The 16,742-nt window shown below is 38.7% G+C and overlaps 1 protein-coding gene across 3 annotated transcripts in view; it reads right to left on the bottom strand.

The window, feature by feature from the left end:
* The window catches only part of GRID2 (glutamate ionotropic receptor delta type subunit 2), a gene marked incomplete at both ends in the record, with an annotated part of 1,466,807 nt that overhangs the window by 22,238 nt on the left and 1,427,827 nt on the right, over positions 1-16,742 (bottom strand). For 2 of the 3 annotated variants that reach the window (XM_080796959.1, XM_080796961.1), the window contains 2 exons: positions 11,345-11,767; positions 14,409-14,649. In XM_080796959.1, coding sequence (XP_080653085.1) covers positions 11,345-11,767; positions 14,409-14,649 — 664 coding nt within the window. Of the gene's footprint in view, positions 1-11,344; positions 11,768-14,408; positions 14,650-16,742 lie in introns of those variants that run through there. The other variant, XM_080796960.1, reaches the window with a different exon arrangement.

Raw genomic sequence — 16,742 nt, 5'->3', positions numbered from 1 at the left:
CCTTAGTACTTCCTGCCAGGAGAGATGCTTGGCCGAGGTGCTTTGCCATTTGTTAGTGGACCATAGAAATGCAATGGGGGAAATAATGAAATCATAGAGTGACCTGACTTGAGAAGTACTGTAGTAAGATCACCTAGGAAGATGTTTAGGAGGGATGTGTGCTGGGAAAGAGTGAAGTTTGTAATGTTTTCCCACAGAGGCTAACGTGTTTAAACTTGTCTTGTAGCAGTAAGGCTGGAAAAAAGGGGGTCAGGTAGGAGAGCATCATGTGAGGTGACTCAACAGGGCTTTGTTTTTCCAGTGTTTCCATTAGAAGGATGCTAAGAAAGCGGGGAAGAAGACGGAAAGGTCGCTGACATCATTGACAAGATGAAGAACACAGCAAACCTGCTGGACTTCGAGCAGAGTCTGCGGCAGATGCTAATATGGCAGGGTATCAGACTCTGTTTATATTTCCTAAACGACTAAGATGCATGCATCATTTATATTCATCTTTTATGAATATTTTATTTACCACTTATAGTTTTTGTATCAAAAATATAGTCCGCTTGTAAGGACCAGCTGATTTTTATGGATCCCCATAGTGTTCAAATCCTCCTGCAGCAGTGAAGTCCTATAAAAGGGCTTTTAACCTTCCATCTCTCTTTGATGTCAGGAGCAGCCTGCTGTGATGGAAAGGGCATGAGTTTCTGAGTGAGAGTGATGTGGGTTTGAATTCCATTTTGGTCGCTTAATATTTGCATGACCTTGGCCAATTGACTTAACTTTCTAGAGACTGAGGTTTCTTGTTTTGTTTTGTTTTTAAAGATTTTATTTATTTATTTGACAGAGAGACACCACAAGTAGACAGAGAGGCAGGCAGAGAGAGAGAGAGAGAGAGGGAGGCAGACTTCCCACTGAGCAGAGAGCCCGACGCGGGACTCGATCCTAGGAACCTGAGATCATGACCTGAGCCGAAGGCAGCGGCTTAACCCACTGAGCCACCCAGGCACCCTGTGTTTTGTTTTTAAACTGTTCGATTAGTATCAGTAATAGCAATTTTACAAGTGAAACATGTAGGTTGTTCCTAGCACTGTGCCTGGTATATGGTCAGCATGCCCTCCATCCCTAAGGTTGTTAAATTTAGGAGAACATATATATTGGCTTGTAAAGGACAACAATTGATGCCGAAATGGGCATCTTACATCTTCAGATGAGAATGGATTAAAGCCCCTACACCTGAAATAATTCTAGCTGAGGACATAGGCCATATATTTTATGAAGCACAATTCAGAAATGTATGACTCTGCAAACTACCTTGAAATTCTCACCTTGGGCAGATATTCAATACAATGTGTGTACACAGTTTGGGTGCTTTCTCTTTTAAAGGAAAAAGAAAGAGTAGTTGTGTGTATGTGAGTGTGTGACTCATGGCTTGTATTTTAAGTGAGACCCTGGGACAAGAGTAAATTGTAAGGGATCGTATTCTCAAACCATTTGAAAAGCAGGTTTTATCAAAGTTATTCTCAATTCAGAGAGGTACATGCTACCTATTTCTTGCTTTGTATTTGATATATGACTTTTTTTTTTTTTTTTTTTGCTTGGAATTGGGAAACCATCTTTGACCTTTTAAAAGTAAAATATTATCATCACCTGAGTGTTGAAAGACAGTTAAAACTGACAGACAACATCCAGAACCAAATCCAAGTGTCCTGCTTGGATTTGATGGCCTGCTTGGTGAGATCTAACCTCTTAAACTCTCAGAGGATAAGATTGGTGATGATGAGTATTTCAGATGTAACTTTTGATTTTCTTATAGTACTCTTAACTGCATTAGTGGAGCTTTCTGAACTCTCGAGGGGAGAGATTCAGAACTAAAAGCACACAACAGTTACAGGAACCAAACACGTTAGTTCCACAGATGTTTGATTTCACTTATAGCTCCAAATATACTGGCTTTCACATAGTGGGTGTTTGTAAAGATTGGGCTTATTTTAATCTGTTCCTTTTAAAAGACAAGTTCCTATTTAAAACTTTTTTTTTTTTTGGCTTTCTAGTCAGTATGTCTGCTCTCTGGTCATTTCAGTAAAGCAAGGGGACTCTGTTCTAGCTCATTCTCTCCTTTAAGGACATTGGAGATATTGGGTGTATTTCAAGGCCAGTTATGGGATCTGAGTCACGATCACCATATATAAGACAGGAGAGTTTGGTCAATTCTGAGTATTCACTGTGTGGGAAAGGGATCAGCCTCAGGGGAGAAAAGGGGAGGAGGCTTGTTCTGCAGCATTTCAAAGAACCAGTAGGGGCAACTTTCAACACATTACAAAGACCAACTGTGAGGAAGAATAATCAAATGGACAATCAAAATTGTTGAATTCGGGGGGCGCCTGGGTGGCTCAGTGGGTTAAAGCCTCTGCCTTTGGCTCAGGTCATGATCCCAGAGTCCGGGGATCCAGCCCCGAATCGGGCTCTCTGCTCAGCAGGGAGCCTGCTTCCCTTCCTCTCTCTCTGCCTGCCTCTCTGCCTACTTGTGATCTCTCTCTCTGTCAAATAAATAAATAAAATCTTAAAAAAAATTGTTGAATGCACTAATGGACTACTTGAGAGCACGTCGGAGTTGGGGTTGTGGCAGTCTGTCAGGACGTGCTATTCGGAAGAGAGGGAAATCAGAACTAGAAGTGAGATATATGAAGAGATCGAAGTGGAGTTGCTCGAACTGAGGCCCAGGGAGCCTCTCCTCCGCGGAATGCCAGTCCGGTAGATCCCAAGGAAAACCATCCGGAATCTGGGGAGCGAAGTTTAAAAATCATAGACTCTGGATAACCCCTTCCCCCATCTCTTCAGAGTCCCTCATTTAGACACTCCTAATGACAGAAAGCAATTCTCAATTCTATGATTTCTTCTCCTTAACCCTCAAATGAAGAAAAAAAATAAAGAATTAAATAACCTATTCTTCTAACTAGCACATTTTGGTAAGGTCCTTCCTTCCTTCCTTCCAGATTATTTCTATTTTTCTAGCACCTGAATTTGAAAAATCAGTCATATTTGGTTTCTTTTTCTCTTTTACAGCCCGCATTCAGTTAATCTTCAGGTTCTCTCTATTCTCCCTTCAGAACACATCTATCATCTGTATCTTTTTTCCTTTTGGGGCTATTGCAGAAGTCCAGATCACACCTGAATTATTGCACAGGCCTTCGATTGGCCTCTTTATCGTTGTGTTCTATGAATTTCTACCAGCTTGATCTCTTTAAACCACCCCTTTGAGAGCATGTTTCTCCTTTGGTAAAAATCTCCAGTGGCTCCTCGTTGCCCACGCTGGAGGTCTCCACATACTCCATGCTTACGAGTCTCTGTGAACAGCAGCCTGGCCTCAATCTCTCTCTGATGGCTCAGGGCCTGAAATTCAAATGGAGGCATGGCCAGAAACGGACAATCCCCGCCACTCTCCTAGAACACTCAAGATGGTGGCAAGTATTTAGGGCCAAGCAAGGGTGGGAAAGTGGCCGCACTTTGATCCCAAGTTCGGTTGACATCTGGCTCTGTAATCAATCTGCTGGATCTAGTAACAGGCATCCCACTTTGCTCAAACTACTCCAATGGTTTCTGGGCTCTTACAACATCCTAGAAAGCGTTATTAGTTGGGCCTTGTGCTACCTTCCTGAGCTCTCTCTCTCACCCCTCATTCTGATTCAGCCACATGGATCGTCCTCCTGTTCTTCAGATATGCCCAGCACACTCCTGCCTCAGAGCCCTGGTACTAGCTGTTTTCAACATCTGGAACGTTCTTTCCTCAGATAGCGGTGTGGCTAACTCTCTTCCTCTTTCAAAGACTTCGGTCAAATGTCAACTCATCAGTGAGGCCGCTCATGGGCACCTTATTAAAATAGCAAATGCCTACTCTTAATGTAGGCTTCCCACTGCTTTTGTTCTTCTGTACAACACTTATCAGCTAATCGACTATATGCCTCACTTGTTTATCCCATTTGCTGCCTGTCTCCTCCCATTGACTGTGAACTCCATGAGGGCAGGGAGTCTTGTGTACTGTGTATCCCCAGCATCTAGGATAGTGTTTTGCACATAGCAATGTCTCGGTGAACATCTGTCGAGTATGTGAATGAAGGAATGAATGGATGAACAGGATATAGAGCAATCTCTTGAGCCCGGCCTTTAGGTTTTCCACATTCTCACCTGAGCTTTACTATCTGCTGCTTCCGGACATGAAACCCATGTTCCAGACATCGTGGGCTACTGCTCCTCTGAACATTCCCATCTTTGTGCCTTCCTTGCACTGTGCGCTCCACTTGGAAGCCCTTTTCTGTTCCCCCGACCTTTCCATCGTCTCTGTGATTAGGCTAAATTTCCACTTATTTGGGGATACCATCCCATGTTAGGCAGCCTTCTTCTTCTCTTCTCATTGAATATTTTTTCTATCAACTAACTTGACAATGGAATACATTCTGCATCATGATATAATTTATATTCTAGTCTTCTGATGTTACTTAAACTATGAATTTGTATTTAACTTTTCAAACATTTCTATTCTGTTTCTCCAACTTTGGGAGCTTTCTGGAAAGGCCTGGTGTAAGTGAGTAGAACTGCTCATGGACAGAATTCCAGACCAGAGGCTCATCTCACCACCCTGGACAGGAGGGGGTCAATACCTCAGCACCCTGGAAACTTGTTGACTCAGGAGTGTGCCTCAGGGTGCCAGTTAGGACATCTCTGTCCTACGGTGCCTTGCTCATAGTAGGTGCTCACAAAAGTGTTAGTCAATGGACTGATTGATCTTGTGTGCTTGTTTTATTCTTAATAATCTCTCTTCAGCTTTACTAAAGTTTATGTACATGTACTAATGCTTGTTTTTTTTTTTTAAAGACATAATCATGACTGTGGAGTAAGAATTAAAAACCTCATATAATGATGATCAACAGGAAAATTAATTAAAATATATTAATTGTTGGCGATTGAACTATATTATATAACTTACTATGTTAATTGAACACACCAAAAATTGGAGGTTACACATGTGAGGAGTGATTTTCTATACTTGTTGCTCAGTTTATGAACAGTTTTACCATGATATTTCCATGGGGAAACCTGAGTGAGTGAACAATAAATTTTAAAATGCTTAGTCATGCACCAGTGAGGCTTAATTATTTTTATTTCTAATTTTTAATATGTTCATTTGTAAGTAAGTACAGTAAGAAGTACTATACTCATTAAACAAGATCATATGTGAATGAGAGTTCTGTATTTGTATGTAATGTCGATTATGTCAATTAGATATATGACATGGCTATAATCTATCCAGCAGTTGATGTTCAAAGCTCTCCTTAACATTGCTTATGGAAGTACTTGAACATATTAGAGATTCATTAACTCTTTCTAGAATAATAAAGTGCAATTAAATGAGTTGGATAAGTGATGCCTCTATTTTCAACTTAATTTTAGTGTGTGCATATTTTTTAAAAACATATAGCTAACTTTTATGAACAGATATTAATAGAGGTTTAGCATTAATTTGAAAGTCAACTGTAATGAAATTTTGGAAAGGAATTAAATGTTTAACTGTAAGTGTGAGGTTGATAGAGGTGCCCCTTGCTCCAGGAAGTGGCTGATTCTGAAAAGTTTTATATAATTTAAAGTTTTGCAAATTGAATCTTGTTTATTACACATTAGAGGAACTAATTCTCAAAGGTCCCCATCATGAATCTTTTGTGTAGTGAATAAGCAAGTTGTATTTTTTTGTTTTTTAGAAGTGATGTCCAATTTTTAAAAATTAAAAAATAGCCACAGATGTAGGCTACTTAATTCCCCCAAATTTTCAGTAGAACCAATTTAAAAATTAGACATAACATTTTGAAAAACTAAAATGTCCCTTCTACTCACATTTCAAATCTTTTGGCAAGCAAAATATTTAATAAGAGCGCTGTTTCTCAACCCTCCTTATTTCTGATGTTGTATCATTTTTTGATTTTGTGACATATGTTTCTCCTTCTAAAGCATCTGTTATGAAAGCTTAATTAGTTTTTAATTAATGTGAATTAATGTCATCCTGAAAATGGTGTGAATTTTTCATTTCATTGCAGATCGCTTGAGACTTTTGAAATATTTTGCTAATTCTGAGGCAAGAACCTGGGTTTTTCCAAAGGGAAACCAGGCCCTCATTCCTCCTGAAGGTTAGACAGCCATTCCTACAGCACAGGATAAGTAATGACATGTCCAAATAGCACAACCAATTTTTCCCCCCACTCTGAGGAAATTCTAGGAAGTGTGCAAGATCAGTCAAGAGGTGACACTTGGTGCTATCTTGTGTGTAACAACAAGTCCAGGAAGAGCTTTTAGATAATGAAAAAAAATTCTGAAATGTCAACAATTTTTGCTCTGTTACTAAGATTGCATGGCAATAAAACAAATGAGAAAGATTGAAACCAGGGAAATTTGGGAAATTCAGGTGAGAAAACAAGCGACTGCTCCTTTAGTCCATTTCTATCCTCATGGAGGGGGAATCATTATGTGGTGTAATTGTTCTGTGCCTCTTTGGATCTCTACACAGGGAGCAAAACCATGAAGTTTCTACTCTTCTGAAAGTGTGTCTGGATTGGAGGCTGTTTTCCTGGCTTGTCTTCCTGTAAAAACCCTAATATATACTCGTCGGGCTCATAGGTCACACTGTATCCTGTGTCTTAGGTGACAGGAAAGGTGGCCAGAGATCTTAGTTGCAATATAAATAAAAGTTTATACAACTTGAAACGTCACCTAAAAGGGATTCACTGTGTAGTCCCTTTGAAACAAATTTAAACACTGAGGAGCTCTATCACAAGTGATTAGACCTGCAGGGATGGAAAATGAGTTCCTGTGGTCCATATCATCCTGACATGGACATCTGAGGGTAGGCTTACGTCTCTGAAAGGTATGTAGTTGTTGGTAAGGAGGAGGGGTTGGTTAAGAGTTTGCCTGGAGCTTATGGGAATTTTCACATTTCTGAAAAGATTTCATGGTCTGGCATCTTGGGAAATCTCCGTCTTCTTTGTGGAGGTGATCAGGATCAAAGCAGATAGATTCTATTAGCCCATGAGAACTACTGGGAGGGGTTGCCCCAGGGACTTGGAGTGGCCAAGGCCAAAGAGGACTGCAGGGTCTTGGGGTGTCTCGTTCCACCTCCTCAGAAAGTCTGTTAGTGGCTGCTGTATCTTGCATGTTGGTGTGGGACAAGGAAAGAGTTGGGTATTGGAACACACCCAGGCCCATTTCTAAGCACATGTGTCCATCTGCGCCGTGTGTGACTGCTTAACACAGTGTCTTCCACAAAATGGGTTTTGAGCAAACACTAAGAGAATAAAATAATAAATAAATCAACAAATGATAGAATTAAGTCTGTCAAATATAGCAAACTTTATTTCCTGATTTTTCAAGGCTAGGTAAGTTGTTTCCATCCAAGGGAGCTCATATGCTACTTGATGAGACGGTATTTACTACAGTTTGTTGAAATGATATCTATGGCCGTACTTGTTAGTCATTTATTAATATCTGATCACAAAGATTGGAAATAGGATTTGTTTTTAGAAATAAAAACATTCTAGAAAGAAGTCAGTTTTTAGTGAGACCATTATATTTTGTCAGTTATCGGGAGATGTATATAAAAGCATAAATCCTATGTTTACCAGTATGAAAGTTCTTAGCTCTGCCTTATTGACTATGCTCATAGTCCCAAATGTGTTTCTCCACTCCAAATTTCTGATTATAAAATACTAATAATTTGTTATCCATGTGGCTTGGAAGGTATTAGGTAGGCTAAGTGATCGTCTCATCTTTTTTTTTTCTTTTTAATTGATGAACCAAAGTACCATTTAGCAAAGTCTATTTTTTAAAGTATTTATTCAGTTGACAATCAATCCCAAATTAAAAGAGATAAAAAGAACATAATTATGAAAACAACAAATTGCCTGTATGTAGCTTGATATGCATGAGGGAAGAAAGGAGGTCTTACAATTTTCTAAGGTATGACTGAATCAAAACCTGTCCATAAGTTCTGATGTGGTTGAAAGTGACAGCCAGTTCTCTTAACGATTCACCAAAGGAAAAATTTCAACATCTGAGTGGAATAAAATTACATGGATATAAGGTATTTGTCTGGTTTCAAAATAGCAAGGTTGGTGTAAGTGGTGTGAACAGGCCAACGATAGGCTAAAGGAAGTAGCACTAGAGAGAAGCAGGATCTGGCCTGAGGTCTGCCCCATGCTCTCACATTGGGGAAGTAGCCTGAGAAGTTGGTTCAGGTGCTGTACTTGGCCGCAGACAGGAGGGAAGGTTCCTAGAGATTTGTAGCCTAGGCTTGGGGAGGGAACTGGGTGGAGGCATTGTCCCTGAGCCATCCCTGCTTTTAAACCCATGAGGACCTGTGGATATGACTGAAGCATGGCAGAGTTAGATAATAATAATAATTTAAAAGGACCCAGTTTGAAGTCTTAGATTGTCAAACATCTGGGCAAGCATCTTATAGTCTCTTATTTGCAAAACCAGAGAGAGAGTCTAGATCTGTATAGTTCCTCAGAGTTCCAACATCTAAAAAAAAAAATCACTTTTAAAAGAATTTTAGAGCAGCAAAGATTTTAATCTAATTAAATATATTTTCAGATATATATTCACTGAGTGAGTTAAATGCTAGACAAAAATATTGTTGCTCAAATGAGGAATATAACACTGTATTAGAAATAATCTTGAAGTCATTAATTTTCAAATTAATAGATTCAACATGACAAATATTTCCCTAATAACAAAACAATCATTAATACATAAATTCTAAGTTTAAATATCCTTAACTTTCTTCCTTCCTTCCTTCCTTTCTTTCTTTCTCTCTCTCTCTCTTTCTTTTCCTTCCTTCCTTCCTTCTTCCTTCCTTCCTACCTTCCTTTGATGTAACAAACCATCACCCTTTTATCCTTATCATGGTTGCATTGTTTAAATGAATCAGGATAACTCTCTCCCAAAAAAAGTGCTCACAGAGACATCACAAATAGAAATATATGTGAAGAAAAACAAATATATTGTTGGTTCCAGTTGTTTCAAAGAGCAGAAAGGCAGTCTTTCATTGGTTTAAGACACACACAGTACTGTTTTTAGAAAGCCACTCCTTTTGGCATAGTTCTGCTAGTAAAACGTCATGTGTTTCATGCTTTACTTAACTCAAGATAAATTTTTAGAAAAATTCAGTTCGTTCTGTGAGAGAGTAAGCACTGTCAAATTTTATAGTTAAGACTTCAATGGTATGAGAGCAAGTTTAGAAAACATTTTTATTAGACAAATTATTTAGACAAATTATACACAGAAAGCTCTGCCACTCATAACTGAGGCCTCCAAAAAGTGTTTTGTGTATTTGTATAATAGGCAATACATCAAAATAGGCCTATTTTAAATATTGTACATGGTTAACAGTTTGTTGATAGCTAAAATCACGGCAACATCTGGTATGTCCCTATATAGCTTGTTGTAAAGAATTTTTTTTTTTGTTTTGTTTTAAAATCAGAGTTGTGAATGAGATCATGAGTGTTACAAGGGAAAACAAGTCGTGCATGCACTTAGGTACTTGTTACCCTGGAAACAAAATGGTTTTTGCATGATAAGAAAATTTTCTGCCTTACACAGTAGACAATATTTGAAGATTTAGTACAAAAACAGTGACAGTACAAGATGCTCCCCAGAACAGAATTAGCATCAAAATATAATATACCTTAAGAATATACCTTTTAATTTCTCCTAAAGCAAATCACATAGGTTGATTCCTATATCAATCCTAGCTACGGAATGAATTAGATTAAAATAAGTGTATGGCTGCGTGAAAACACAGGATAAGTTCTTGCTTCCTACTTACCACATTTTAATGTAAGGGTTACAAACAAAGTTCATTCTCTATTTCTAATAGGTAAGAATGCTACTTTAAAAGGGTTGTGCACAAAGAGCCACCGTGTTTGCTGTCACCCTCCTATACACTTGGCACGAATGTAAAAAATACATAACTCCTCCAAATAGAACTGAATAAAAAGGGGGGGAGGGTTAAGTCAAGAGCCCAGTATGGTCATAACATTTTCTTCTTTAGGGTAATGTAGGACAGTAATTAAGGCCACATCAATATTTCTTAAGGGCTCCCTCCTCTCCCCAACTACAGTTGTATCGATTGGCTTTCTGCTTTGGAAGAGAATTTATTAACCTTCAACGATCTATGTTTCAACTCTTCTAGGGCTCACTCCATGTGCTGCTGTGGATGTGGTCCGGCTAATAGCATTTTCCACTTAGATAATTCATTAAAAGTAAAATTATCAAGGTTAGCTTTATACACTGCTGAGTAACAAATGCAAAACCTACTCAAAGGAGTTACATCTAGGAACAAATATTAAATCGCCCTGGATGTTTTAATAACAAAAGTATAAAATATTCTCTGTTGGCAAACAATGCAAGTCCAAAGAACATTAAAGCAACCTGCCTTTTCTAACTGAAAAGACCCCCTGCCCTATACATAGTTCCGTATACAATGCTTTTTTTTTTTAAACTAAAGCTTTATTAAATGAATTGCAATAGCAATGGCCGCCCTTCAATATATACACACGTTATATAAGTGCATATATATGTATATATAGATGAGATACTAATTTATTTAACACAATAGAGGCTTCTGCCATATGATAAAGTTTACTGTACATAAGAAAAAACTTTTAATACTGTACAATCACATAAAGGTCATATGCACTGTTGCAGTGCGAGAGTAGTTTTAACTGTAGTCTTGACTGGCATATTAATGGCTTTTTTTGTAATCCTACAAAATTGCATTCTCATATTATGTGGCCTGAATGGTCTTGAAGTTATCTTATAAACACTGCAGGGGTTGCCTTTGGTCCACAGTTAAAGGACACTCAACAGCAGTGGAGCGTTGTATGGATGCAGCAGAAGAATGTAAAAAGACTGAAGTTATTGCAATTATAGTTTTAAAAATAGAGAAATGTTATGTAAGAGGCCTTTATGTAAAATTAATCCTGCATATACTTTTAGTATACTCAGTGCACATTTCCTATACTTGAAGTACAGTATATGAAAAGCGGACTAATAGGATCCTAGTACACTATATTCTGGGGGAACAAGTTGAGTAATGAAAAAAAGTGGAGGGACATGTACAGAAAGAAAGGGAAAAAGAGAAAGAAATAGAAGAGAGAGAGAGAAGAGGAAGAAGGTGGAGAGAAGGAACTAGAATTGTTACTAATAATCCTGATTTCTTTTTTTTAAATGTTACATCCATGTTAGTCCCACAATATTACAGTTGCTCCTTGCAAAGGGAGTCCTACGAAAGAAACAGTGGAGAGATTTTGTTGGATGCTCATATGGAGGTGCCTCGGTCTGGGTCATTACCCAGATTGAGCCCCAGGGTAGGAGTTGGTTGATAAGGAATAGATGACATTGTTTTTATAGGACTCCTGAAAAAGCCCCCATTAGGTGCCCTGTGCCTAAAAGGGCCAGTTCGGTGCTCGGGCACGTTGCCAAAGGCGAAACCAGAGGCAGCTTTAGCTGATAGTGTGCGGCTAAGAGTCTGGATCTGCTCTGGGATAAAGGTTGTTGTGGTGATATGAGTGTTCCTGAAATCACTGATTTGCTCCAGTGCTTGTCGTGTTGGCAAAGTGTCAATGTCCAGAGGGGTCAAGTCAATTGACGAGGTGGAAAACTGTTTATGGGGGCTGTCGTCATCTGTGCACAAGCTATTTACACGTCTATGGAGGTGCTCCAGGTCAATTTCCTTGTCATCCTGGAGATGAAGAAAAAGAAGATAAGGTTCTCATCAGTACTAGCTTCCATGGTTAAAAAAAAAAAAAAAAAAAAAAAGTAGTTCAGCAAACATGATAGGTAATCAACTGAACTTTGGGATTTATGCATTTAACAAATCTCTATTGAGCACCTAGTATGAGCCAGGCATTGTGCTAGGTTCTGGGGGTACACATATGACTCTGAAATAAGGTTTTCTATAATAAATATTTTTCTTTCACAAAAAGTTCTCTACATGTCACATGCAACTACAAAAATAGGGGAGCGATTGCCTTCTATGAGATCGGGGGCAGACCTAGGCAAAGCTGTACAAATAAAAAATATGGTTTTAACAACTTGCTCCCCCTCCCCACCTCTTCTTTCCATGTGCTTCCTCCTTTTTCAAGGTGTCTCCCTCCAAGTTGGATTTCTGTTCTTTTCTATTATTCCCTCCCTAACCTTAACTTTCCATTCTTGGTGGTTAAGTGACATGATATGCTAGTTCACACTAAAGTGTTAGTGACTGTTAAAGGGTTATTTCTCTTCAGGCCAGAGAGATGTGAGATTATTCAGAAAGAGCAACATTCAACACAAGAGAATCCATTTCTAATTGAGGGATGTCATTACACTCAAGTTATTTAGTACCTGAATGAGGCAATATTGTGAGGTCAGTGAGACCTTTAGAGACCTCTTCGAGTCATGACCTGCGAATGACAGCTTTGGTCTAGGGCCAGGTTTATGCTAAATGGCCTCTAAATCAAAGATGCTTTGAGCTATGCTAATGGAGTCTTAGTAAGAAGGTACTTAATAAAGGAAAAGGAAGAGAAATCTCAGATTTCTGGTGTTGAAACCAATTCATAAATCCTTAGGATTTTCACTTAAAGTGAGCATTAAAGCCCAATGTTTGAAAAATAAAACTGGCAAGAAAAAAATTGTCTCTTATCAGTCATGTTTATAGCCAAGTTCAATAAATTAAATTCATGAGGATTTAAAAATACCAATTAATCGTAAGAAGAGAAAATATTTATTCATAGATCTGGATTAGCTGTCATGAGTTAGAATGGAGTATGTATTTTTTTCATTGTGCTATTATAGTGCTCCTCAGTGAAAAATATTTTGATGTGCATCACTGTTTTTCTTTTTCCTTTCTCATTTTAAAATCCAATAAAAAATATCCATTAATGCAATATTATCACTGAGACTTTAGAGGGTTGAGAGAGATAATTTTATGGTTCCCACAGCAACTGTAATATAGTCATCCATCAACAGATATAATAATGCAAAATTTTAATATCATATATAGTAATTCAAAATATAAGGAGCTTGGGGAGTCCTTAATTTCCAGATTTTTGAGAATATGAAATCTCAGCTATAATGTTGCACTAATGTGGTCTTTTGCATTGAATCACTGTCAATAGAGAACCCAGAAGCTTATTCCATAAAGAAAACACCACAATGAAACCTGCTTTTTAGTTCATACTCTGCTAATTTAGAATATATGATCATTCAGATAGGTAAGAAGCTAAGTTTTATCTTTGGTAAGCCAAGCTTTTCCTTATATACGCTGCTGATCAATTTTGCATACAAGGCAGTAGAAAGGAATTCTCAGATTACTTTAGAAAAAAATCTGTTTAAAAGAATATAAACATGTAAAAATTCATATGAATGTGAGAAGTCATTTTGATTTGTGCATTAAAACAGATCTTCTCAGGATTTGCTCTAACCATCAGTTAGCCAAGGTCTAGTTACAGAAAGTTTCAAACTGTCCTTTGAAACGATCCAGCAGATCAAATCACACATCAAATTCAGGTCGTTTTCCATTTCAATTTCTGAAACTTTAGTGAATGAATATGATTTCATTATTAAATTTTTTTTTTCACCTTTTTGGTCCAGTAGAAAAAAGATAAGTTAATCAAGCAATTTATTTTAACTTCGTATTTTCTCTGCTAATTTGTAAATTCCGTGATTTTTGACGAAAACAAAGCACATGCTACTTTCAAAGAGATATTATGTGTAACTCTGCAATTATTCTTCCAGACCCCTGAAAAAATTTTAATTTTATTTTATTAAAAATTTAATCCTGGATAATTCTACTCTATGGATTTATTAAACTTAGAGCCATCAAAGAGCTAAAAACATACGATCCCTTCTATAGGTCTACATACAGATAGAGGGAAGGAGCCACTGGGGGTAAAGAGACAAATTCTGATTATTTTCCTATTGCATTGTATAGTCTAGACTGAATCTTAGAGATACAAGTAATTTACCTGTAAGTTAAGCAACTTATTGAAATAAGACGACAAGCATCTTTGTGAACTGGAATTCAAGGGAATCACCCTTTAAGAAAATCACTGAATGGAAGTCTACCCTGAGATTTGGCAGAATTTTAAAGCCCTTGATGGCACATGAAATGAGTCTTTTCAAACACTGCAAGTCTCTTCTTCATTTATCTGGGATGTCCTAAAATGGTCATTGGTATTGGCATTATTGATTTTTATATTTCATCAATAATTCATTTTCAATATTCCAGGTAAGAAGAAACAAGGACCACCCCCAACCCATTATCCTCTTCCTGCTGATTACCCTCCCTGGAAAGACCACCCACTTGTTGGCTCCACTGAGCACCGAAGCGCTCAATCAAGTACCTCTTTCGATGGGACCCGGGAGCCTTTCCTCTTGTTCCACCACGTCTCCAGCATGGCTATAAAGCAGGAGAGGACAATTCCAGCCGCCAGGATACAAAAGACTCCTGCAAAGCTCTTTATGTCCAGGGCACCTCCTTTCTGCTTTGTGTCCACTGAGGAGTACAGGTCACACTGGCCATTCTTTGGCCACCATTTGTGCTTCAGGATGTCCATGTCACCGTTCTGCTGAAGCTCCAGGATCCTTGGGAAAAAGGACACAGCCGTGTGTTAGTGCAGACTTCGTTATTGCTTCGGCCCACATCACAACCATTTATAATCCCACCGCTAAAGGATGGCGGCTGTCAAGGGGAAATGAAGGTACAGATTTAGCCTGCAGATGGACTGACGGGACACTGAAAACGTTATTGCTCTGACTTTAGAGACAGAGGTGTGCCACAGGCTGTCCTCTCCCCCTTCTGTACCCTCTCTTGCTCCCTCCTTCCTTTCTGTTCTTCTTTTTTAATTTTTTTGATTTTATTCTATAATTCTAAATATCCATACCCCCACCCCCCTGCTTTGTTGCAATGTGTTTTTACAATTACATTTCAGAGGCACTGTTTTTATGTGACTTCAAGCTGCTACAGTTCTGTGTTCCCTCCCTCCATGCAGAATGACGATCTGGATCTTAACGCTTTTATGAGGAACGTTTTGCTGCTTAGAGCGAGATGCTGGCATAATGTCGCCCAGCATATGTTACGCACAAAGAAATTCAATTAAAAAATCTTCTATTATTTAACACAGTGTGGGAGAAAGCCCTGGGACAAGTTTGAAGTTGATAAAATACATCATTTTTGGTTTTTCACACAACTGATGTAGTTTCCCTTTCAATGCCAAAGGGGAAAATAATCTTACCTTGGAGAACAAGAAGAAAAGTTGACCAGAGGCTTTTAGAAGTAGTTAAATTCAAATAAGAAATACCCTTCTTTGTCTCCTTTTTTTCCCCCCTGAGTCTGGGGCCAGCTGCAGCTTTTTTAAAGTGTGATTTTTCATAGAGGTTTTATTCTGATTTCCAAATACTCTTTAGGCTTTACCCTAGACCAGCCTACCTCTGGCCCTCCCCTAGGTGTGTCCCCCTCACAGGGTGAGAATGGCCAAGGCCAAGGTCATGAACTTGTCCAGAGTGTGCACCGTCCTCAGGAATTCCTAGGATTTCCCACCAATTTCCCACCTAAAGGGTCAGAGAGCTCCTTCAGGACCTGAGAAAATTTATCCCACACATTTCTTCCTGAGGGCAGATCTCACAGCCGCAAAGGCATTGCAGGTGTCTAGAGTGATGTTCAGAGAGTGTGGACTGAGTTCAGATGTACGAGCTCAGGCGTGTACACCTTTGTGTAGGCGATCCTTCACTGTGCAGGACAGAGCTGGAGGTCGAAGCGAGGGGGGCCAGGGACTGTCTCGCTGGGCCACCAGGTAAGTGCAATCCTCCAAGCTAGTCACAAATTAGAAACGCAGACCTGACCTCCTATGGGCATGAAGGTATATTTGTCAAAATAAGAGGATTGAACATATTTTATCGAAGAGTTTTTAGCTTGACTTATAATTTGCACATAGTCTTTGGATATATGGACTTCTACTTCTCCTCCTGCCCTAGGTCTTGGGTTATTTGGGGAGAGACTGCTTAAAACATTAGAGAGAAGAACGATGTCTATTTGGAAAAAGTAAATAACTCTTTGGGTGGTGCATTGCCTTTTTACCTGTTTCATGTCATCCTTGTGTTAAGAATGAGTTAAAAGATAATGGCTAAGGGTGCGGTCAACATTCAACCTGAGTCAACCAGGAATAAGTCCAGCCCTGAGGGCTGTGAGGGAGAGTTGGTCTCATCCCCAGCACCTCAGCTGACACCCTAGGATGGACATTGCACTGGAGCTTCTCTTATAATTTGGACTTCTCCTTTCTTATGATTTTGCTCTGTCTAAATCTCTGTTGCTTTGGAGGGTTGCTCAAGAAGTGCAATTAATTAGATTAATTGAATTTACCAAGATGATTATGAATATTGATGGATTACGTTTCACCCTTATTCCTGCCTCTTCTCAAAGTTATTTGTATTTCCAGAATTTTTAAAAATTGTGTTCCATGGGACACTAGTTCCTAGAGGAGCTTCTGCAAGAAAAGGGTTTTGTGACATTAACTTTGAGAAACACCCTCTCAGAAATTTACAAAGAAGTCAGCATATTAAAGGCTCTAAGAAGACCTGTGGAAAGGAACACTTATATGATTTTGTTTAATTCGGCATTTCCCAAAATTACCTAACTTTCCTTCTTTTTTCATTTTTTCCTCCTGTAATAATATATAGTA

The sequence above is a fragment of the Martes martes genome, assembly GCF_963455335.1.
Source record: "Martes martes genome assembly, chromosome: 2".
Lineage (NCBI taxonomy): Eukaryota > Metazoa > Chordata > Mammalia > Carnivora > Mustelidae > Martes > Martes martes.
This window is presented reverse-complemented; position numbering and strand designations above follow the sequence as displayed.